Source organism: Neoarius graeffei, chromosome 2 (genome assembly GCF_027579695.1).
Source record: "Neoarius graeffei isolate fNeoGra1 chromosome 2, fNeoGra1.pri, whole genome shotgun sequence".
Lineage (NCBI taxonomy): Eukaryota > Metazoa > Chordata > Actinopteri > Siluriformes > Ariidae > Neoarius > Neoarius graeffei.
Genome location: NC_083570.1, coordinates 25,478,806 through 25,502,503, shown reverse-complemented (window position 1 = coordinate 25,502,503; position 23,698 = coordinate 25,478,806). Strand labels below are relative to the sequence as shown.

Genomic DNA, 23,698 nt, shown 5'->3' with positions numbered 1-23,698 from the left:
GGGAGGACCGCCCGGTCCTATACATCAGCCGGAAGCTGTCAGTGCGTGAGGGGCGCTACAGCACGATTGAGAAAGAGTGCCTGGCGATCAAGTGGGCGGTCCTCGCCCTCCGTTACTACCTGCTGGGGCGCCCTTTCACCCTCTGTTCGGACCACGCGCCCCTCCAGTGGCTCCACCGCATGAAGGATGCCAACGCGCGGATCACCCGTTGGTATCTGGCACTCCAATCCTTCAACTTCAAGGTGGTCCACAGGCCGGGGGCGCAGATGGTTGTGGCGGACTTCCTCTCCCGTCAAGTGGGGGGGGGGGGGGAGTCGGCTGCGGGCCGGACGGGCGCCCGGCCTGAGTCGGGCGGTGGGGGTATGTGGCAGCAGGGGCGTGGTCAAGCGCCGGTCTGTGACAGGAGGGCGGAGCCAGGGAAGGTGAGTGGCAGAATCGCTACACCTGACGATAGTTAACCTGTGTTTTGTGTGTGTTTTCCCAGTAACCGCTCCCTATTTAAGGAGGCAGAGAGAGAGCAGAGGGAGCGCAACCCGGGAGCAGATGCCGAGAGTGTGTGTGTGTGTATTTAGGCTTACTTTGCTCAGACTGAAAAGTTGGCAAAATGCCAACTTTTAGATGCCTTCTCTGCATCTAAACGTTGTCCTGCCGTCCTCTGTGCTCCACCCACACGTTATTCGCACTACAGTAACTTTTTCATGAACATGGCATGTCCTTTTGATCACGATCCCATTGATGAAGGTGCAGCAGTAAGCACAGAGAATTAATTCTCCGGGAGATGATTATCAGACGGCGCATAGATGTTCCATCATTTCCAGACAGTTATCTTTTTGAGCAGTACTGTTTCACATCACAGTTCATAATACACAATCTAAATGTCCTCACATTTGCAACAATATCGTAGTCATGCTCTCACATCAGATATTGTGTGTTGCACTGCGTTTCTTATGGGAGTTTTTTTTTTAAACACAGTGTCGAAGATGCTTGAGTGGGCAACAGTATGCAGTGTGGTCAGAAAAGTGTGCCTCGACCTGAAATGGCATTTACCCATCTTTAAAAAATAAATGAAATAAAAAATTACACATGGTCTTCTTGCCTGAGAGGGGAATAACCTACAGTATGGTAGGCTGTAGGTCACGGGTCGGAATCGAACTATTATTAATGTAACAAGAAAGACAGTAGAAAGATGTTTGCCATTTGTGCATTTTTATTGAAGGTACAAACAGTAGTGCTATCACAATTTTCGGGTTGTTCTATTATTATTCGGCCAAGTTTACATTAGACCGTATCTGTCTCGTTTTCTTCGCAGATGCACTGTCCGTTTACATTAAAACGCCTGGAAACGCTGGGAAACGGGAATCCGCCAGGGTCCACGTATTCAATCCAGATCATGTCTGGTCCGGTGCTGTGTAAACATTGAGAATACGCGGATACGCTGTGCTGAGCTCTAGCTGGCGTCGTCATTGGACAACGTCACTGTGACATCCACCTTCCTGATTCGCTGGCATTGGTCATGTGACGCGACTGCTGAAAAATGGCGCGGACTTCCGCCTTGTATCACCTTTCATTAAAGAGTATAAAAGTATGAAAATACTGCAAATACTGATGCAAATACTGCCCATTGTGTAGTTATGATTGTCTTTAGGCTTGCCATCCTTCCACTTGCAAGTGGTGAGTGACTTGCGCACAGCAGCTCAGTCCCGAATCACTGCTCATGCGCTTCACTCGCGAGCTCTGTGAGCTGTGCAGGGCTGGAGTGTGCACCCTCCAGAGGGCACTTGCTGTTCAGGGCGGAATGATTTGGAGCGCAGCCGCTGAGGAGGAAGCGATGAGCCGCACTGACACATTTCAACTTACGTGCCGAATTAGTCATGTGATTAGCATATCCGTGTATTGGCGTTGCTGTGTGCACGCGAATCGTGTATTGGCGTTGCTGTGTGCACGCTAATAGTTTTTAAAAACGTTAATCTGATGATCCGCTGATATGGTCTAATGTAAACCCCACCTTAGGCTACTGCATAAAAGCAGTCACATTGTGTGCTCAATACCTGTATTCAGCACTGAAATAAACGTTTTGCAATGAATAAGAAGTGTTTTGAGTTAACAACATATTTTTGACACTAGAAGGCCCAAAGTGCAGACTTTAGGCCCTGTCCACACGGCAAAGGATTCAGGTGACTCCGATACAATTGCTTATCGTTTAGGCCTGGCGTCCACACGGCACCGGCGTTTTGGGTGCCCAAAACGCAATCTTTTTGAGAACGGGTTCCAGAGTGGAAAGATCTGGCAACGTTGCCATTGTGAAGTCGTCTGGATGAGTAGAACGGATTTGTTTACGATGACATCACAACCACATGACTGTGAGTGCTTCACGCCGGGTAGAAGTGTAACGAACTCAATGCGAGTTGTCAACAAATCCTATAACTTGGTTCATGAAATGCGCTTACAAAATATTTTCACTGTGATTATTTATTGTGTAATGGTGCAAAGTGAGAGAGAGAGAGACACTGCCCTTAGGGCAGAGTCAATCCCGCCAGCAAAAATAGGGAAAAAAAGGAGCGATCTCACCTCTTCAGATGTTGGTTTTAGTCCTACAATCAGTGTTGGGCACGTTACTTTCAAAAAGTAATTAGTTATAGTTACTAGTTACTTTTCCCAAAAAGTAACTGAGTTAGTAACGGAGTTACTTTGTCATGAAAGTAACTAATTACCAGGGAAAGTAATTATTCCGTTACATTTTGTTCCCCCTCAAAAAAAATCAAATTCAATTAGTGTAATCATAATAAAAATGAATGTTAAATGTGTTTAATGACTGAAATGGACACTTAACAGAACCAATTAGTAATGTTATCTACACTATATTCATATTTTTGTGGGACAATGTGAGATAAGACATCTATCAAATGTAATATATTTTTGTAGTTATTAAAATTATGTTACTAATTACTGGCCACTGACGAGGACAAATGCTTTGTTCCTCGACATAATGTGCATTGCATGTAAACACTCTTGCCTTTTATTTCAAGTAATGAAAAGTAATGGCTGTATTTCCAATGTGAAAGCGCAGTGCTGGGCTGACCGCTCACCATCGCTGGGTCTTCCGATTGAAAGAGCGCGCAGTAGTGCAGTAGGCGTGGCCTACCTACGTATGTTGTCCAAATCTACTCTGACTGGCTTACTGTGCCGTTGTCTCGTGTCTCCCCGCCCCACACGAAAGCAGAGTAAAGAAAGGCTGAACGAGCAGCGTGCCAGATGAAAACAGCTTTAATAAAGTAACGCATAGTATTTTATTGTAAGTAACGGGAACGGCGTTATAACGATGTAAAAAGTAATTAGTTAGATTACTCGTTACTAAAAAAAGTAACGCCGTTAGTAACGCCGTTATTTCTAACGCCGTTATTCCCATCACTGCCTACAATACATTCCTCGCGTAGAAGAGCAAATTAATCCATCAACGTGTAGCATTCAATGTATTCCAGACCATTAAAGACACCGCCTTCCGTGTAGAATCATACGTCATCCTCGCCGCCAAATTGGATAGGTCAAAGCGGAGAATAAAGATTCATGTGCTGCGTTTAACTGTACCAACAGGTTTACCATCCAAACGAGATCACATGGGTTTACTTTTCACAGGTGAGAAACAACAAATTAATCCATCAACGTGTAGCGTTCAATTTATTCCGGACCATTAAAGACGTCGCCTTCCGCGTACAATCATACGTCATCCTCGCCGCCATATTGGATAGGTCAAAGCGGAGAATAAAGATTAGCTGCATTTAACTGTACCAACAGGTTTGCCGTCCAAACGAGATCACATGGGATTACCTTTCACAGGTGAGACTGGAAAAATACTTTTCATTGTATTTGGTCATTATAATGTAATTTTACGAACAGATTTTCCTGACTTTGTGGCTAATATGAAGTCTCGTGCATAATAGTTTATGTGCATGCATCCTTACTACTTCTATTGTTCTGATGTCTCCGAAAGGACCATCTTACAGCGCCCCTAGAGATGTGGCATGTGTATTGCATCGTTTTCAGCAAGCGTTGCGTTGCCATATGGACCTGATATTTTACTGATTGTTGCCCATTTGGACGCAATATATTTTTAAATAACATCTCGTTGCCGTTGTCGTGTGGATGTAGCCTGAGACTGCTAGTCATGGTCGTGCTCAGCTATTGTCCTGAGCACTCCTGTAACCCAAATGCAAGACTACTTACCCAAGCTTACCCATGACTAGCAGTCTCAGGCTACATCCACACGACAACGGCAACGAGATGTTATTTAAAAATATATCCCGTCCAAATGGACAACGATCAGTAAAATATCAGGTCCATATGGCGACGCAACGCTTGCTGAAAACGATGCAATACACATGCCACACCTCTAGGGGCACTGTAAGATGGTCCCTTCGGAGACACCAGAACAATAGAAGAAGTAAGGACGCATGCGCATAAACTATTATGCGCAAGACTTCATATTAGCCACAAAGTCAGGAAAATCTGTTTGTAAAATTACATTATAATGACCAAATACAATGAAAAGTATTTTTTCCAGTCTCACCTGTGAAAGGTAATCCCATGTGATCTCGTTTGGACGGCAAACCTGTTGGTACAGTTAAACGCAGCTAATCTTTATTCTCCGCTTTGACCTATCCAATATGGCGGCGAGGATGACGTATGATTCTACGCGGAAGGCGGCGTCTTTAATGGTCCGGAATAAATTGAATACTACACGTTGATGGATTAATTTGTTGTTTCTCACCTGTGAAAGGTAATCCCATGTGATCTCGTTTGGACGGTAAACCTGTTGGTACAGTTAAAGGCAGCGCATGAATCTTTATTCTCCGCTTTGACCTATCCAATATGGCGGCGAGGATGACGTATGATTCTACGTGGAAGGCGGCATCTTTAATGGTCTGGAATAAATTGAATGCTACATGTTGATGGATTAATTTGCTCCTCTACGCCCTTTTTGAGGAATGTATTGTAGGACTAAAACCAACATCTGAAGAGGTGAGATCGTTCCTTTTTTTCCCCTATTTTTGCTGGCGGGATTGACTCTGCCCTAAGGGCAGAGTCTCTCTCTCTCTCTCTCTCTCTCTCTCTCACTTTGCACCATTACACAATAAATATTCACAGTGAAAATATTTTGTAAGCGCGTTTCATGAACCAAGTTATAGGATTTGTTGACAACTCGCATCGCATCGCAATGAGAAGATCATTGGCACTACTGGTGTTAAGAATCAGACCATTTCATAAATGAATATTTTGCTGTAGAGCTGCAGTGTTTGTACAATTGCATGTTTTTGCTTCACTATTACTGTCACTATTCTGCTTCTTGCATTACTACTGTGAACTAACACTGAACATAATAATAATAATAATAATAATATCCAAGCTTGTGTTTCACTCTCACTAGTGCTCTGTAAGGCTTTTTCCTGGTGATATCCTGGTGATATTCGTTACACTTCTACCCGGCGTGAAGCACTCACAGTCATGTGGTTGTGACGTCATCGTAAACAAATCCGTTCTACTCATCCAGACGACTTCACAACGGCAACGTTGCCAGATCTTTCCACTCTGGAACCCGTTCTCAAAAAGATTGCGTTTTGGGCACCCAAAACGCTGGTGCCGTGTGGACGCCAGGCCTAAATGATAAGCAATTGTATCGGAGTCACCTGAATCCGTTGCCGTGTGGACAGGGCCTTAGTCTGCAATGAAATCCCCCCCCAAATTTGTGAATAAGTCTAACGTACCATTACCTGCCTCCCATTGTTGTGTAAAGAAGCCTAATTATTGTGTTACCTGAGAAATAGCCTCTTTGTTTCTAACCCTAACCAGACTTCACAATGTCACAACCAAGGCAACCAAGAAGGATCAGTTCTGACCCTAACCCCAAATCCTGGATCTAACCCCAACCTGAGCTCACTCCTAACCCAACCCCTAGCCTTAGCCCCTAGCCCAAAACCTAGCCTCAAATAATAATGGAATAATAACCCAAATATAAGATGGGGGTACTGACCAGGCACTTGTAGAGCATTGAGGATGGGGCTTGGGAAGGACAGTGCACAACACGGCCTTGGCCTCGGCCAGGATGTGGATCTTTCTGGAAACCCTAACCCTAACCCAAGTATGTGATTGAGCAGGACAGTTCAGACACAGAGGCCACATCAGATGAGGAGGAAGACACAACGCACATCAACCCCCCTTAATAAAAAACAAAAAGTTGCAGATGTGGGCATAACACCTGGATCCACAGAGAAGGCGAAAGATGGCACTGTGGTTCCACCACAAAGTTGGGGACTTTTCTGCTCATGAAACTCCACAGACAGCATTCAATGGATCTGGAGGGCCAACAGAGTTTGCAACACGCAAAATCATGAGTCGCCTTCAAAGCTTCCTGTATTTGTTGGATATCAGCATGTTGTTGGCCATCAGAGACTGCACAGTCCAGGAGGGCCGTAGAACAAATCCCAGCTGGCAGATGAGTGTTTTCGAGCTGATGGTGTTCCTCGCAATCCTTTTTCGAAGGGCTGCCAAGGGCTACATTGGTGCCATGCGACTCATGTGGGCCAATAGATTCGGACACAAAATACATGTGTAATGCCATCCCTTACTTGGGAAAAGATCCCACTCGTCCAATGGGAGAGAGGCTATCAGAGAATGTTGTTTTGAAATTGATGGAACCATTTACCGTATGGACCAGGGAAGGACTGTAACTATGGACAATTTCTTCACCTCTCTGTCTTTGGCTAACTGGCTTTTTCAACAAAAAACAACTCTGCTTGGCACCATCAACAAAAATCATCAGGAGCTACCAGCAACTGCAAAGGAAACCTCGGGGTGCCAGTTGTACTCCACACAGGTGTTCACATCTGGAAGTGCCTTGCTGATGGTGTTTGCAACAAAAAAAAGAAATCTGTTTGTCTTCTGAGCACCATGCATCAGAAAGTGGAAATTGTGGACACCCAAAAGCAAAAACCAAACACTGTTGTTGATTACAACCATTTCAAATGCAGCGTTGATATTATGGACCAGAAATTACCCAACTACTCGGTGCATGCAGGAACACGGAGATGGCCCATGGCTGCGTTTTACAACCTGCTTGACATGGCTGTCACAAATGCACGTCTTGTACACAGCATGTACAGGATCCAAAGAAAGTCACCAATTGTTCATGCTGGAGCTTGCAGAGGAACTTCAAATCAGGCTTTTGCAGGAAAAGGCACAAGGGGAAGAACACAAACAGCAGCGTGAGATGAAAGTTTCTCAGAAGAAAAAGACACAGTGCCAGGAGCGCATACTCTGCAATAATAACAGAAGCACTGAACTTTGTGTACGCTGCCACAAATACACCTGTGGCAAATGTACCATAGGAAAGATTCACCATGGGAATGTGGAAACTGCTAGATGGGACAACTGTATGCTACATTTCTGTGCTTTGTATAGCCTCCATGTGTAGTGAGCCTGCTTTTCTTAGTGTGAAATAAATGTTTATTTTCTTCCTGAAGTTATACCGTCTGTAGTTTTTCCAAGCTGAAATTGTGTTTTTTGGGGCACTAATTCCAGTCCTCTGCCCTCTGACATTGTGAGCTTGGCAGAGTAAATAGTCATTGAAATTAGGGTGTAACCTAAAACCAAATTACCATTCATGAATAGCAACCTCAGTGGGGGGTGGAGTGGCTGTTCACAATACAATGGAGACAGTTAGCACCTTGAGAGGAATACACAATTTTTGCAGAGAGGAGGGGGCATGCAGCAGAAGTGAAAATCTCTGGGCCTTTTTAATGAACCGTGTTCATCACATATGGTAACACATTATCAACAAAGAAAAAAAAACAATGCCAAGGATCAGGAAAAGAACCACAGCGCTGTGATTAGTTGGGCTATCAATGACTGACAGAGCCCCGGCACGTAACTAAGCATTATAAAGTTAAAAAAATATATTATTTTTATTGAAAAAACAAGAATGTAATGATTTCTAAAATGATTCTACCTAACGAAATTTTCTGCTTTAATCCACATTTGCTGGTGTTGAGCGTTTTTTTTTTTTTGCTTCTCAAAATAATCTCATCACAGATCACTCGCTGCTGGAGTATACGAGCTTCCCTGCCCCCATTTGTTGAAAATCTTCTGTAGATGTCGGGGTTTTATATTGATGTATTATTATTATAATTGTTAATAATTAAACGTGATAAATCTGGTTATTAGGAACAAAGGAGGTCATAGTGGGAAATGATACGGTAACTGTCTCTTGTCGGTTCAAATACAATACTGTTTTGTGATTACAGTATGTGTGCACATTTTAATAAAAATAGACAAATGGCATGAACCTCTCTACTGTCTCTTATTACACTAAAGAAAGGGCCTGGCCGAGTCATTGCATATTACTGAAAAAAAAATGCAATGGATACACATGGATTGTGCATCATTCATTCTTTCCATTTTTAATTGGCAATCACAAAATGAAAAAAATGACTTGTTTTTAATTTCAATTTTAGACTCATATAAAAATAAATATGAAAAAACAGTCATTTTTTCATTTTTTGTGTTAAAATAAAAACAAATAACCAGTCACTTTTTCATTTTTTGATTTTTGATTGCCATTTGAAAATAGAAAGAACGAATGATACACTGATTCAAACAATTAAGCTATACGGTACTTTCATCACAAGCATGTTGTTTAGCGTGCCCTATAAGGCCTACTTCATGAAACAGTAATCAGTGGCTACATTCAACTTGTAATAGATTTCAGTAGTTAGTAAAGTCTTATAAGCAAAAAAAAGTCCATTTTCAGTCATCCCAACATTGCCACTATTTAATATTGTCTAGCCTATTTGAAAGCAGGACCTACATGTAACACTAAAAAGTGCACAGTGCTTCATTGCAAGAGTCACTTTTTTAAATATTTATTTTTGAGAGAGTTTGCCTTTGTTTAACAGTAGCTGGTATAGAGGTTGGCGGAGAGATAGTGAAAAACCCAAGGCAAGAATCGAACCATGTTTCAGGAGTTACCGGTACAAGACATGTGCAGTAACCACCAGACTACCAAGACCCACAGTTTTACCTGCTCCTGCACTGAAAAAAGTAACCTACCATATAGAATTTACCCAGTAAATCTGAGGTAACAATTTGCATTGACTTGTTTGGGGTAGATTTAATTCCATATATTAAGTATAAAATAACTGAAATAAAAAGCTATGAAATACTTAAATTGGGTAAAATTTACCTATCTATTCAACAGCTACTTTATCATTGAAATTGGGCAAAATTATCTCTTGTTTGCTAGTAGGTAATACCTGATAATTACTATTCAAAGGTAATTAATATCACTTACAGTAGTAACCATTACTTATTCGCAGAAGGTAAGATGTACCCCCCCAAAAAAGACTTTCAGATGGTCCATCATCTCAATGTTTTTAATCCATAAAATCATCAAAAAAAAAAAACACAGAATAAAGTGCAGTACAACAGCTTCACACAACATTTCAAGTAATGAACCTGTTTTATAACTCACTAACTAACAGCTTCAAATGTTGTTTCTGGACTGACCAAATCTGCAGTCCAGTTGCATCTATACAACAAATAACTGAACCGCCTTGTTTATATGCAGCAATGATGCACCAAATGATCAAAAAACACAAAATAAAGTGCAGTACAACAGCTTCACACAACATTTCAAGTAATGAACCTGTTTTACGGTATACCGTAGCTCACTAAACTACCATAACAGCCGGAGAGAGGAAGATGGCAGTCCGAGAGTTCCCTGGCTGACTGCAATAATTCCTAAATATTCCTTGGCTGACTGCAATAATCGAGTAAATTTTATCTGGTTTGCTTAGATTATATTTACCACTCTCCAAAATCACTTCTTACAGTGCACTGAAAAAAGTAACCTATAGAATTTACCCAATAAATCTGAGGTAACAATTTGCATTGACTTGTTTGAGGTAGATTTCATTCCATATATTGAGTATAAAATAACTGAAATAAAAAGCTATGAAATGCTTAAATAAATTGGGTAAAATTTACCTCACATTTATGTATCTATTCAACAGCTACTTTCTCACTAAAATTGGGTAAAATTATCTCTTGTTTGCTAGTAGGTAATACCTGATACCGTAATTACTAATCAAAGGCAATTAATATCGCTTAGTAACCATTACTTATTCGGAGAAGGTAAGATGTACCCCCCAAAAAAAGACTTTCAGATGGTTCATCATCTCAATGTTTTTAATCCATAAGATCATGAAAAAAAACAGAATAAAGTGCAGTACAACAGCTTCACACAACATTTCAAGTAATGTTTTTTTTTATGAGAGAAGCGCCATCTAATGGCGACACCGTGGAATTGAATGAATAGGCGTGTTTAGATTTAAAATAGGAGAGGGAGGGGGTATGAGCCCTGGCTTGCAGCCCGCTGGCTTTCAGCTGGGAACTGCACGGCAGTCGCATGGCAGTCGCATGGCGTGTGGTTGGAACGGGAATTTACGAGAAAAATTAAATGGCTGTTTCCGTATTGTTCTTTCTCATCAGGTGACCTTGGGCATACTTAACAACCTGTGTTTTCTCTCATCACATTGCTCCTGTGGAGGACGGCCCCATATGGACTGGGATGTAGTGGTGCGTAAACACACATAAACGCCGTTTACCCACCTCCAGATTTTAGGAAATAGCGTTTATGAACCTCTAAATATAGTTTACGCACGTCCAAGCATAGTTTACCCACCTCTAAATACAGTTTACGCACGTATGTCTCTTGTTTTATACAGATATTAAAACAGCTTTTCCGTTATTTTTCAATTGCCTACACCTAGTAGATCCTGCACAAGTTCTTGTGGGTTTTATCAACACTGCGTAGCCTACGCGTAGTAATTGTCTGTCTACCGCTCGCCCTCTTGCGGGAGCCAGCAGACTGCGAGATTCATTAGTCACTGATTACGTGTGTGAAGAAATGGTGAAGAAATGGATATTAGGCGATTTCTGAAGCGTCGGAGCATCACCCTTCCAGCTGATACCAGCAAAACGTCTCGACACAGTGAGTCCAAAAAGAATCCTAAACTTCACGTTTTTAGGATAAACTCCCCATCGTTTTGGTTTGTGAACCATGCCACTAACTAACGTTAGGTTGTTAACTTGTGCCAACAAATTAGCCTACCTTTCTGGCAGACAAATGACGTTGTTAGTGCAGTCTAAAGTTTTTGGTAATTATTATATCAACATAAATTCAGTATTTGTAGCGCATTGTAAGACAAATAGTTGTCATTTCATGTTAATCTCGAAGTCATGATGACAGCATGCTAGCTTCATGTCACGGACATAATATAGAGAACTTAGCCTAAAGTAACGTTAGGCAAGTCACTCCTCCCCGCCCTTCTCGGTGTGTGGGTGTGTGTGTTTATTTTTTAAAGAAGGCTATAGCATTCAGATTGGGCAGAAATACTTGTCCACATGATTGGTGTACTTAGCCGTTTTAATTTAATTTTACAGATAGTGGTGGAGAGACAGACAGTGTTGCGGGGCCAGGAGAAACAGCAGGAGGAGAGACAGAAGGAGGAGAGAGTGAGAGGAGGAAAATAGGGCAAAGAGAGGATGAAACAGGATCAACTACAAGAGGAGAAAAGGGAGGAAAAGAGAAGGCAAATGGATGGAGAATCAGATAGGCCTTTAAGAGAAACTTTGATAGAGGAAACTGAGGGAGAAACAGAAGAAACAGAGAGAGGAGAAAATGAAGGAAGAAAAACAGAAATAGACGGAACAGAAGGAAGAGAAAATGAGGGAGGAGAATCAGACAGAGAAGATGCAGAGACAGACGAAATGGAGGCAGAGGAAACTGAGACAGTGTCAGAAAGCATCAGATGCCATCCACACATCTGGACTGAAAAACAACATAAACAATTTAAAGAAGACAATACTTGGCTTGTTGTCCGTGGTGAATATCTTGGCTGTGAAACATGTAATCATGTCAAGTCCCTTGGAGTGTTTAAAGAAACAGGAATGTCTCTTTCAAATGAATGGTCTCAAACAAAAGTGACATACAGCCACAATGGCAATCGGCAGTATCAGCTATCATGCTTGAGAAGCAAAATTTACAAACATGCAATGTCAAAAAGCCATAAGGCAGCAGAAGAGTTGTCAAAGAAAAAAAGTACAATCGATGTGTCCATTCAAAAACAACTAGAAGGGGAAGTGGACAAGACAGCCTCACTTTTTCGAACAGCTTACCATATGGCAAAGAAAAACAGGCCTTACACAGACTATCAGGACCTGGTGGTACTCCAGCAAGCAAATGGCCTTGACATGGGCATCACGCTCCATTCAAGATACACTGCTAAAAACATAATCGACCACACAGCGCAAGAAATGAGAAATAAAATATTGAATCACATACTAACTGAAGATAAGAGGTTTAGCGTACTAATTGACGAGTCTACAACACTAAGCAAGAAGTCAGCATTGGTGGTATATTTAACATCCACAGTAAATAATGTGCCCACTGCAATATTTCTTGACTTGATCGAGCTAGAAAGTCAGTCAGCTGAGAATATCACCAATACCTTACTACAGTGTCTAACAACTTGTGGACTAAATGAAAATTTTATCAGGGCAAACTTTGTTGCATTTGCTTGTGATGGTGCTAGTGCCATGCTTGGGAGGAAATCTGGTGTAGCCACACGTCTGCAACAGATGTATCCAGAGTTAATCGTATGGCATTGCCTCAATCACAGACTTGAGTTGGCCGTGGGTGATACTGTGAAAAAAGTCAACAATGTCAACCATTTCACATCCTTTTTGGACAAAGTATATACAGTCTACCATAGATCACCAAAGAACACCCGCGAACTGGCTCAGCATGCGGAAGAACTTGAAATACATGTGCAGAAGATTGGGAGGGTTCTTGATGTTCGGTGGGCTGCTAGCAGCTTCAGAACAGTTAAAGCTGTCTGGAATTCCTACAGAGCTTTACACCATCACTTCAGTGCTGCTTCTGTGGATTGCACAAGAGATGAGAATGAAAAGGCTATGTACAGGGGCCTGATGACAAAAATGGAGACCCAAGAATTCCTCTGTGATTTAGGTTTAATGTATGACACATTAGAGGAAATTTCACACCTGTCCTTGACCTTATAAGAGAGAGGAATGACACTCACCAGAGCAGACAAACTAATGAAAAGGACCATTCGAATAATTGCATCAATGATAACCTCTCCAGGCGATAAAAGGAAGGATGCTCTTGCAGCTGCAGAGAGAGAGGAGTTTCATGGCATTCCCTTAACAGCCAGTCCTAGGCTGAGACGGATAGACTCAGCACTGTTCCTTCAGTCCCTTACTGAGAACCTAGAGGAAAGGTTGTTCAGCACTGGCTCAAGCAGACACCCTGGTGTATCAGCTGAGAACACTGCTCAATATACAGACTTACTTGAGCACTTTAATGTCCTGATTCCAGAAAACTGGCCTGTGCCCTTACAAGAGCAGTATGGAGAAGCTTGCATAAAGCAACTTGCACATCGGTTCAGACTTGACCCAAGGAAAGCGCTTGAAGGCTTCAGGGATTATAAAGAGAACTCCAGTGAGATACCTGAAAACTTGTCCTCACTCACCAATATTCTCAACCTGATACCTGTGAGCAATGCCGAATGTGAACGAGGATTCAGTTTAATGAACATTATTGTGTCTCCGCTTAGGTGTAGGGTGTTGATCCAGTCTGTGTCATCACTGATGTTTGTTAACCTGAATGGTCCCCCATTGATAAAGTGGAACCCAAAAGACTATGTGAAATCTTGGCTGGTGAAGCACAGGGCAGCTACAGATCCACGTGCACGTCCCTGCACACTAAAATATCCAACAGACAAAGAGGCTCTGTGGGCACTGTTGTGAGTGACATTATTACTAATGGGTAGCTACAAAGTTAGGTTCAGTGCTGTAATGATTACTTGATATTGTTCTTTGTTTTGTTTGGACTGCTCCTGCAGCTTTGTGTTGTGTACCTGGACATAGTCACAGTCACATAGTCTTTATTTTTCTCTCTTTACTGATTATTAAGATTTCATAAATTCCACCCTACATGGTGCCACACACACATGCATGCCCACATTCACACATACACACACACACACACACACACACACACACACACACACACTCTCGTACACACACAAAGGTTAAGATTCTTCTAGTGCAAGATCTAATGATGTGATGTATGTGTCAGCTTATGGATTTCATATGGCCTACAGTTGGTTCAGTTTACAATTTGGCCATTCTTACCCAATAGACAAAGAGGCTCTGTGGGCACTGTTGTGAGTGACATTATTACTAATGGGTAGCTACAAAGTTAGGTTCAGTGCTGTAATGATTACTTGATATGGTTCTTTATTTTGTTTAACTGCTCCTGCAGCTTTGTGTTGTGCTACCTGGACATAGTCACAAAAGATTATTCTAGTGCAAGATCTAGTGATGTGATATATCTGTCAGCTTATGGATTTCATATGGCCTACTGTAAGTATGTGTAATTTGCCATTCTTACACACAGTCTTTATTTTTCTCTCTTTATTGATTATTTAGATTTCATAAACACCACTCTACTTGGTGTCTCTCACACACACACACACACACACACACACACACACACACACACACACACACACACACACACACAAATGCTTGGACTCACTCACGTGCACACAAGTAAACACACATGCACATTCACACTCACACACCACACAAACACTTTCATACACACACATACAAAAGTTAACATTCTTCTAGTGCAAGGTCTACTGCTGTGATATATCTGTCAGCTTATGGATTTCATATGGCCTACTGTTGGTATGTGTAATTTGCCATTCTTTCACACTGACATTATTTTTCTCTTTATTAAGATTTAATAAACCTCAAACATACTTATTGTGTATCTTGTTTTATGAATGATATAGAGTAGAGACCTCAGGGAACCCTTGTCTCACACACACACATACATACATGCACTCACACACAAGTACACACACATGCACATTCACAAACACTCTGTCATATACACACACACACACACACACACACACACATGCACTGTCATGCACACACACACACACACACACACACACACACACACACACACACTCCTATGTGTCAGAAAAGTTGTTTCATACAATACGCATCGTAGCATCCTTGCGTCATGCTTGCGTCGACTATGAATTGGCCCTTACAACGTTGTGGTCCCCCGATCCCAAAATTTATAGTTTACCCACCTCTTTTTTTACCACTACACCCCTGCATATGGACAATGATAGTCGCACTTGGAAGATGGCTCGGGACACTTACAGTAATTCTTTTATGGCTGAGGACTACAGTTAACTTGCAAACTCTAGGACTGCAGTTGTCATGAACAGTTTTTCACTCAAGTTTCCATCAATGAACAGTTTATAACTTCAACAAAACAGACTTCATTTTAAAACTATAATGAATTTCCTGGTTTCACAGTTATACTTTTTCCACATTATCATCACCCAAATGAGGATGTGTTCCCTTTTGAGTCTGGTTCCTCTCGAGGTTTCTTCCTCGGGTCGTCTGAGGGAGTTTTTCCTTGCCACCATTGCCACAGGCTTGCTCATTGGGGATAGATTAGGGATAAAAATTTGTCCATGTTTAAAGTCCTTAAGTTTCTGTAAAGCTGCTTTGCGACAATGTCTATTGTTAAAAGCACAATAAAAACAAACCTGACGTGACTTGACGGAGGGCATCAGGATGGATCAGGCTTTTTTTTTTTATCAGATAAACATTCCATTTCATCACATTCCATGCTTTGTTTCTATTCATGGGCATGAATCAATGGGCCAGCACCTGCAAAATGACAGCATTACCAGTTTCTGAATTATATCCACACCCATACAACTGATGAGAAAGACTAGCACTTTTATTTTGAGCAGAAACATACATAAGTCTGATATATAAATTGTAGTATTTGGGGTCAGTAAATACAATTCCTTTTTTCTGGAAAAAAAAGGAAAACCCACACTTTGCAAGAAAGAATATATTGAAGTATTTGTTTCAATTTCGATTGGTGCTTCACTTTTCTACGTTTGACTACAGGCTCACGTTACATTAGAATGCTGGTATTTAGCAGACACTCCTATCCAGAGCAACATACCCAGAGCAGCCTGGGGAGCAGTTGGGGGTGAGGTGTGTAGGTGCAATGGGCTTATCAATTCAGTCTCATATAAAAAGGAATCAGTCTCATAAATTTATTAATCATTAGTTCAAGTGTCTAATAGTTTATAGCTAAACTATTAAAATTACTGGAATAACTTGGTGAAGGGGTGGCATGGTGGTGTAGTGGTTAGCGCTGTCGCCTCACAGCAAGAAGGTCCGGGTTCGAGCCCAGTGGCCGGCGAGGGCCCTTCTGTGCGGAGTTTGCATGTTCTCCCCGTGTCCACGTGGGTTTCCTCCGGGTGCTCCGGTTTCCCCCACAGACCAAAGACATGCAGGTTAGGTTAACTGGTGACTAAATTGACCATAGGTGTGAATGTGAGTGTGAATGGTTGTCTGTGTCTGTGTCAGCCCTGTGATGACCTGGCGACTTGTCCAGGGTGTACCCCGCCTTTCGCCCGTAGTCAGCTGGGCTAGGCTCCAGCTTGCCTGCGACCCTGTAGAACAGGATAAAGTGGCTAGAGATAATGAGATGAGATGAGAACTTGGTGATGTTGCTATAGTTTAGTGCAGAGGTGGGCAAACTACGGCCCGCGGGCCACATCCGGCCCGTTGGCATTTTTAATCCGGCCCGCGGAAGACAATCATATAAACACGATTGAGCAGATCTATAAACTATAAGCGTCAGTGTTATCACGTAGACAGGTGTTCTAGAGATCCGTCTTTCCAGTCAGTCGTATTCACACGAGATTACATTTGCAGAGTGGTGCAGCGCGTGCCATGGAAGTCATTCTGGCGCCCGTGCCACTGATGATCTCAAGAACACAGGATAAAACTTTACAATGAGTGGTCCTAAAAAAAGAAAAGTGGACAGTGAGTGCAGGGTGTTCAATAAAGAATGGACAACTAAATATTTTTTTGCTGAAGTCCGATCAAAGGCTGTATGCCTTATTTGCAAAGAAACCGTTGCAGTTTTAAAGGAATATAACATCAAACGGCACTTTTCCTATAAGCATGCTAATTATGCTAACAACCAGTCAGCGCAAGCACGGACGAATACAGCTCAGCGGTTGCTGAGTGAATGTGAGTATTAACACTTTCTCTTTTTAAAACTATGTTGGAGCTGTAATAAGATGGTAGTCACATGTTTACAGACATAATAATATAAAAAGTATAACTCTTAGTAATTTTGGTTGTCGTGGGTGGCTGCTGTAGTGCTGGTGTTTGTTTTTAAGTACCGTGTGCTTTTGGGTGTCTGCTCCGCCCCTCATTTATGTCCCTGTCTGCTATAATAGGTGTATTATGAGCAGCTGACCTTGCTTCTGCTTATATCTGTTCCTGGACTTTTGCCTGTGGAGGTTATTCTGATCTATGAGTGGCCTTTTGGAATATGAAAACCTGTTTGGAACCTGTGTTTTGATTTTTTGAGGACTGGAAATATTTCAGTGAGTGACTTTGAACCTGAAAACCAGTTTGGAGTTTTTTGCTTTCTTGAGCCGTTAATGGATCCAGTGCCAAACCACTGAACTGCAAACATGTTGGCATGGTGTGGTACCCAAACTGTTGAACTGCAAACATTTTGGAATGGTGTGGTACCTTTCCTACTAATGGTGGTTGGTTGTACTGGCAGGCTGGAAGTGGATGGTTAAAAAAAAAAAAACACTCAGGTGTAAATCTATGAGTTCAGTGAAATGTACAAAAATGATATGTACTGATATGTAATTTAGTTCAATTTAATGATATGCAATTTAGTTGTATGTACAAAATGATACAAATATACAAATACACTGGCATCCTACTCATCCTGGCAGCTCAAAGATGTAATTTAAGAATTAAGTGTGCTACTTTTCTTACACGTGTGTGTGTGTGTGTGTGTGTGTGTGTATTACTTTTCTGGATGGATCCAGTGCCAATCTATTGAACTGCAAGCATTTTTTCTGCTCTGCCTTTGTTGACTGAGAACTAAAATAAATGTCAATCTGATCTGCATTTGGGTCTCTGTCAGTGAAGGCCTTACAATAACACTAAAGCTTTTCCGGTTTATGTTCGATATGTATGAATTTGGTGTTGGCCCGGCCCGCCTGGCAAATTTCAAAAGTCAATGTGGCCCCTGAGCCAAAAAGTTTGCCCACCCCTGGTTTAGTGAGTATCAGTGGCGTGCACAGACACGAGGTGGTGCTCAAGCACCTGCCCCTCTGCCCTCTGTCCAAAAAAGTGCCCTTTTGAATTTTTTTTTTACAGTTTACTGAGGCCAATGTCGACATGATCTTTTAGAAAAGCCACGGCATTAAAAGCGTGTGTGAAAATAATGTCCTGATGTGTGCCCCCTCCGCACACACACCGGACCTCTGTCTCTCTTGCTCTGTCACGTGAACAAGCGTGCAGTGCATTCAATGTGAGGTTGCAGCAGCATAGCGTCCTGGAAGCCACGGCCTTGTCGTAGCGCAGACAACACATCGGGCAGTCAGTCAGCTCTTCTCCTGCCCCACCAGCCAGGTAACACATGAATCGAGTGAAAATGTATTGTTTGCCCTCTAAGCCCAAGCTGTAATTATTTTGTCGTGAAGTAGCCTGTCGCATACAGAAACAACTGCACATGGCAGCCTTTGCCAGCTTATTTGCTCCCTTTCCATATGGAGAAACAAACTGAACAACATTTTAAATGTAGCCTAAACCATTGAGGCAACCCCACTCTCCATCAATTCCGACCTGTTTTTATAACATGATTAAGAATATCGGGCGGCACGGTGGTGTAGTGGTTAGCGCTGTCGCCTCACAGCAAGAAGGTCCTGGGTTCGAGCCCCGGGGCCGGCGAGGGCCTTTCTGTGTGGAGTTTGCATGTTCTCCCCGTGTCCGCGTGGGTTTCCTCCGGGTGCTCCGGTTTCCCCCACAGTCCAAAGACATGCAGGTTAGGTTAACTGGTGACTCTAAATTGACCGTAGGTGTGAATGTGAGTGTGAATGGTTGTCTGTGTCTATGTGTCAGCCTTGTGATGACCTGGCGACTTGTCCAGGGTGTACCCCGCCTTTCGCCCGTAGTCAGCTGGGATAGGCTCCAGCTTGCCTGCGACCCTGTAGAAGGATAAAGCGGCTAGAGATAATGAGATGAGATGAGATTAAGAATATCACATTATGCTAGTATGCACGCCATTATGCAAATAAAGGAGAGCTCCGTTGAGCCCATTGAGTGTGTATATTTCGTTACAAATTTTAAGACAATCTCACGGAAATCTGTGAATAAATACAGTCTTGAGACTCAAGTCAGTGACTGGAAGATCAGACTTTCAGACTTTATCAGACTTTTTAAAGATGGAACTACAGAAAAATACCCAAAACTTTGATATAATTATGAACACAAGCGGAGGATTAAATCTCAGACTTTTATAATAAGGTGTTCCACATGCGCAAAAAAGTGCCCTTTTATCCCCCCAGAGCACTTGCCCCCCCAAAATGTCTGTGCACGCCGCTGGTGAGTATTGTAGCTCTGATGTAATACATTTACTCTAGTCAAGGCTTTTCAAAGTGTGGGGTGCGCCTCCCCTAGGGGGCGCCAGAGTTCTTCGGGGGGTGGGGGGGGGGCGCAACGTGAGGAAAAATAAACCAGAATAAGTTACTATTGTGGACATTTAGCGAACTTCAGCTAGAGCTAGCCTTTGCCAGAGACAAAATGGATCGAATTTAGTACCAGGGTTTCCCCAGGTTTGACCACCATAAATTTAAGACTTTTTTAAGACCTTTTTAAGACCACTTAAATGAGAATTAAGACCTACATCGCATCCATTATGCGGTCGTAGAACACCAGATCAAATTCCTAATAATGACAAATGTTTCAAGTAAAAATACTTTTATTATAAAAGTTATGTAAGGACCTCTAAAACAAGGTCATTGATACTGTTCATTGGGATATCAGCCATTTTTTTTTTGTATTGCATTGTAGTGCCTGGTTGACTCCATTTACCGTGATGCCTTGTGGCGTCATCAGTTTTCAATGTTTAAATGTTCTGATCTGTATTGTCCAATCCCATGTATTGTTGATGTATGTTTTTTTTGAAATTCCGTGATACCCAATGGTAGAGCGATAAATATCTGTTTTCCCGCGAACTAGGCGGTACTCGAACATTCCAGGGCGGGAACATTCGATCACCTCGAGAGAGAGAGGCGAGCTGAGCCGTTTTGGACAGTGGAGAGAGACTGGCGCGTTTTGTGGTCTGTTTTTTTGTTTTTTATTGAGTCGTGGAGGGACTGTTTATAACGGACATCGAGAACAAACGGGACAGAAGGGACATTGCGTCGGAGTGTGCGCGGTGTGGTTGGTGGTCGGCTCGCAACGTGGACTGTTGTTCGTCGGAGCTAGCTCTTAGCCAATCCACCCCCCTTCTCGTGTGGCCATCTGCTGCTGGGCCCCATCGGGGAAACCCCCCCCTCTCCTCGCCACCCGCTTGCTGTGGAGGACTCGGTGCGGGACCGAGTGGCTGTTCGGCGAGCAACTGCTGATGCTGGTTCGTGATTACACTTACACTGACATACACACACATGCGCGCCCGTGCGCGTTAACGTTTGGCTCTGGTTTGGACCTGTGGTTCTTGCTGGGCAGCGCAGCGGTTGCTGTGTTGCCTGCGGCTCAGGGAGCTGCCATCAAGTGCACCATCGTAAGGGCCCCAACTGTGCGCTGTTTTGTTTTGTGTCTGTTTTCTGATGTTTGGGGTTGATCGGAAGGGTTTATACGAGTGATCATTTGTTTTTATAGTAAATGTTTATCACAACTACGGTTCTCTAAGTTGTAAACGTAGCCCACGTAAATTATAAACTTTGTGTCACTTTTTCTAGCTTGCTCTCTCTCTCTCTCTCTCTCCCTTTATTTTTTTTTTCCTTTCTTAGTTGAGTTGTTTTATTATTCAATAAATTTTGTACTACTGTATTTCAATTCACATGTTGGGTCTTGGCAGATCATTTACCTTCTCACAACTGACTGGTGTTTAGTTAGTTTGGTTAGCGTTACACTCACTTTTACACATTTATTTGTATGAACATTCTGAGGAGATACGTCCTGCACTAGCTTCAAAGTAAGTGTAGTATTTCCCCAGTGGAGGCACCGCGCTACTAAATTTGCAATTGTTATTACTTTATTCACATTTATATTCTTCACCTTCAACTACACAGTTATAAAAATAATAATTATTAATTATACTTGTGGTATCAGGAGTTTCAGCCAGCTCACCATTCCACCGCTGAGAATTTAGGAATCCTGTTGCGCCATTGTTTATTAATATTTAGTGTAATTCATTTTAGCTCTTACTGAGTGCTCTAGCACCCGCTAAAAAGGGGTTACATTTTGGAGGCACCGCTGGGATAGTCCTGTTTACCAAAACAAGTAGGTAGCTGTGTTTGCTTAGTGTTTTTTTTCTCTAGTTATTGCCATTTGCTGTGCAGCTTTTAACATGGAGCTTAACCAGGCTGTTGAGTGGAGCCGTGAAGAGAATGTTGACTTGTCTCATGCCATTCTTCTTAGCAGAGTGCCACTGGAGGCTACGAATGATGTTGTTAGCCGCGTGCTCAGTACAGTGAAAGTCTTCGGTCGGACTCGGATACGTGGTCGCCGTAGTGACAGCACTGGTAGGCACTTGTACATTTTAGTGGAGACTTCCGCTGAGTTGGATCAGAGCTGTGTCCCTCCTGAAGTGGGAGTGGTAGGTGATGCAGGTCCTTGGGCTGTTCATGTTGTGAGTAGCTTAATAACTGCTAGTTCTGTTCCTGCAGGCGATGATTTTGAAGCCAAGCTGTCAGCATTTCTGCAGCAAGAGGGTAAGTCCATGGGTGATGTTAAGGCGGCTGTGCTGGGCCCACAGCCTCCTAAACCTGATGTCAGTTTTGAGCTTGTGCATGCCATCGGTCAGCTTGTTGATCGCTGTAGCCAGGCATCTGTTGATGCGCCTGGGTATAGAAAGCTGAGGCTGTTCTCTGGCCTTCGTCCTGTTCCTGCTGGTGAGGAAGAGTATGAGGTTTGGATGGAGCAGGCTACACAGATGGTCACTGAGTGGCAGTGCAGTGACTCAGCGAAGCGACAGCACATCGTCGAGAGTTTGCGTGGGCCTGCTGCAGACATAGTAAGATTCTTAAAAGTCAGTAGTCCGTCAGCTACCGCTACTGATTATCTCGCTGCTCTTGACACTACTTATGGTTCTACGGAGTGTGGAGCTGATCTTATGGCCTTGTTTCGCCATACCTTTCAGGACGACGGAGAGAAGCTTTCAGCTTTCCTGTACCGTTTAGATAAGCTTCTTCACCGCGCTCTTCTGAGAGGGGGGATTGACGCTGCCGGCCTAAATCGTGCTCGTCTTGAGCAGCTGTTCAAAGGTGCTCTCACCACTGACATTGTGGCTTTATGTGTGCGACTTCTGCACACTCTGCAAGCTCCGCCTTCTTTTTCAGAGTTGATGCGAAGTGTGAGGGAGGAAGAACACTGGGTTAGTGCGAGAGAGAGTGCGAAAGTTTCTGTTTCCTCTGCTGTTACTCCACGGGCACCCGTAACCACTGTTTTTCCTCCAGTGCCCGTGACAGCTGCTGTTGCTCTTCCCCATGTGCCAGTGAGCCCAGTGGCATCGGAGGTGGATAGTCTGAGGAAAGAGGTCAAGGAGCTGTCATCTTTGGTGTCGAAACTTTTGACTGCTGTCACTGTAGCCCCTGCTACTCCAGTCAGACCATGTAGCGCAAGCCAGAGCACGGAGACCACTGCCCCAGCTTTTTCCACAAGAACTGTTCCTTCAAGCTTGCCGAAATCTACAGCACCCACTCCTGTTCCTGGCATTTTCTGCTATAAGTGTGGTGAAGATGGCCACACCACTCATGAGTGCACGCGTCATGAGAACTTGCGGTTAGTGAATCAGAAGCTGCTGAAGAGGGTCAAGCAGCAGGGAAACTCTCCCGGAGCTCAGTGATGGAACGGCACCGAGCCCCGTCACGCAAAACCCGTTCTGCTCATTGTTCACCTCCAATCAGTGTCAGCCAATCACAACTGCCATCTGGGTTGGTGGGGCCCTCGGCTGAGGTACCCGTGCAGATAGAGGGTGTTTATGCCAAAGCTCTACTTGATAGTGGTTCTCAAGTCACCATCTTGTATCGAAGTTTTTACAATGCATATCTGAAACACTTGCCACTGCAGCCGGTGACGAATCTTGAAATATGGGGTTTGAGCTCTCACAAATACCCATATGATGGCTACTTACTGCTCAGATTGGAGTTCACGGAGGCTGTCACAGGTGTACCTCAGGTAGTGGACGCTTTAGCCCTTGTGTGTCCTGACCCGCAGGCAAACGAAGGTATAGCCATTTTGGTCGGCACGAACACTCATTTAGTGAGGAGATTGTTCCACTCCTGTCGCGAACAGGCTGGTGATGGATTCTTGAATGCACTGACCATACATCCTGTTATCAAAGAGGCTTTTGAGTCCATTAAGCACACCAGTGTGTTGCCTGAGGATGTGGATAAGCATGGCACCGTGTGGTTCACCAGAGCTAAACCTATTCTTTTAAAGCCTGGGCAGGAGCTGCAGCTTT

General features: G+C 43.2%; 1 protein-coding gene across 1 annotated transcript; it reads left to right on the top strand.

Moving 5' to 3' along the window:
- Positions 1–21,583: 21,583 nt before the first annotated feature.
- LOC132869225 (paraneoplastic antigen Ma1 homolog) lies at positions 21,584–23,080 on the top strand. Its single transcript, XM_060902567.1, has one exon. It carries the CDS (start codon positions 21,584–21,586, stop codon positions 23,078–23,080), a length of 1,497 nt encoding a protein of 498 aa, XP_060758550.1.
- Positions 23,081–23,698: the final 618 nt, after the last annotated feature.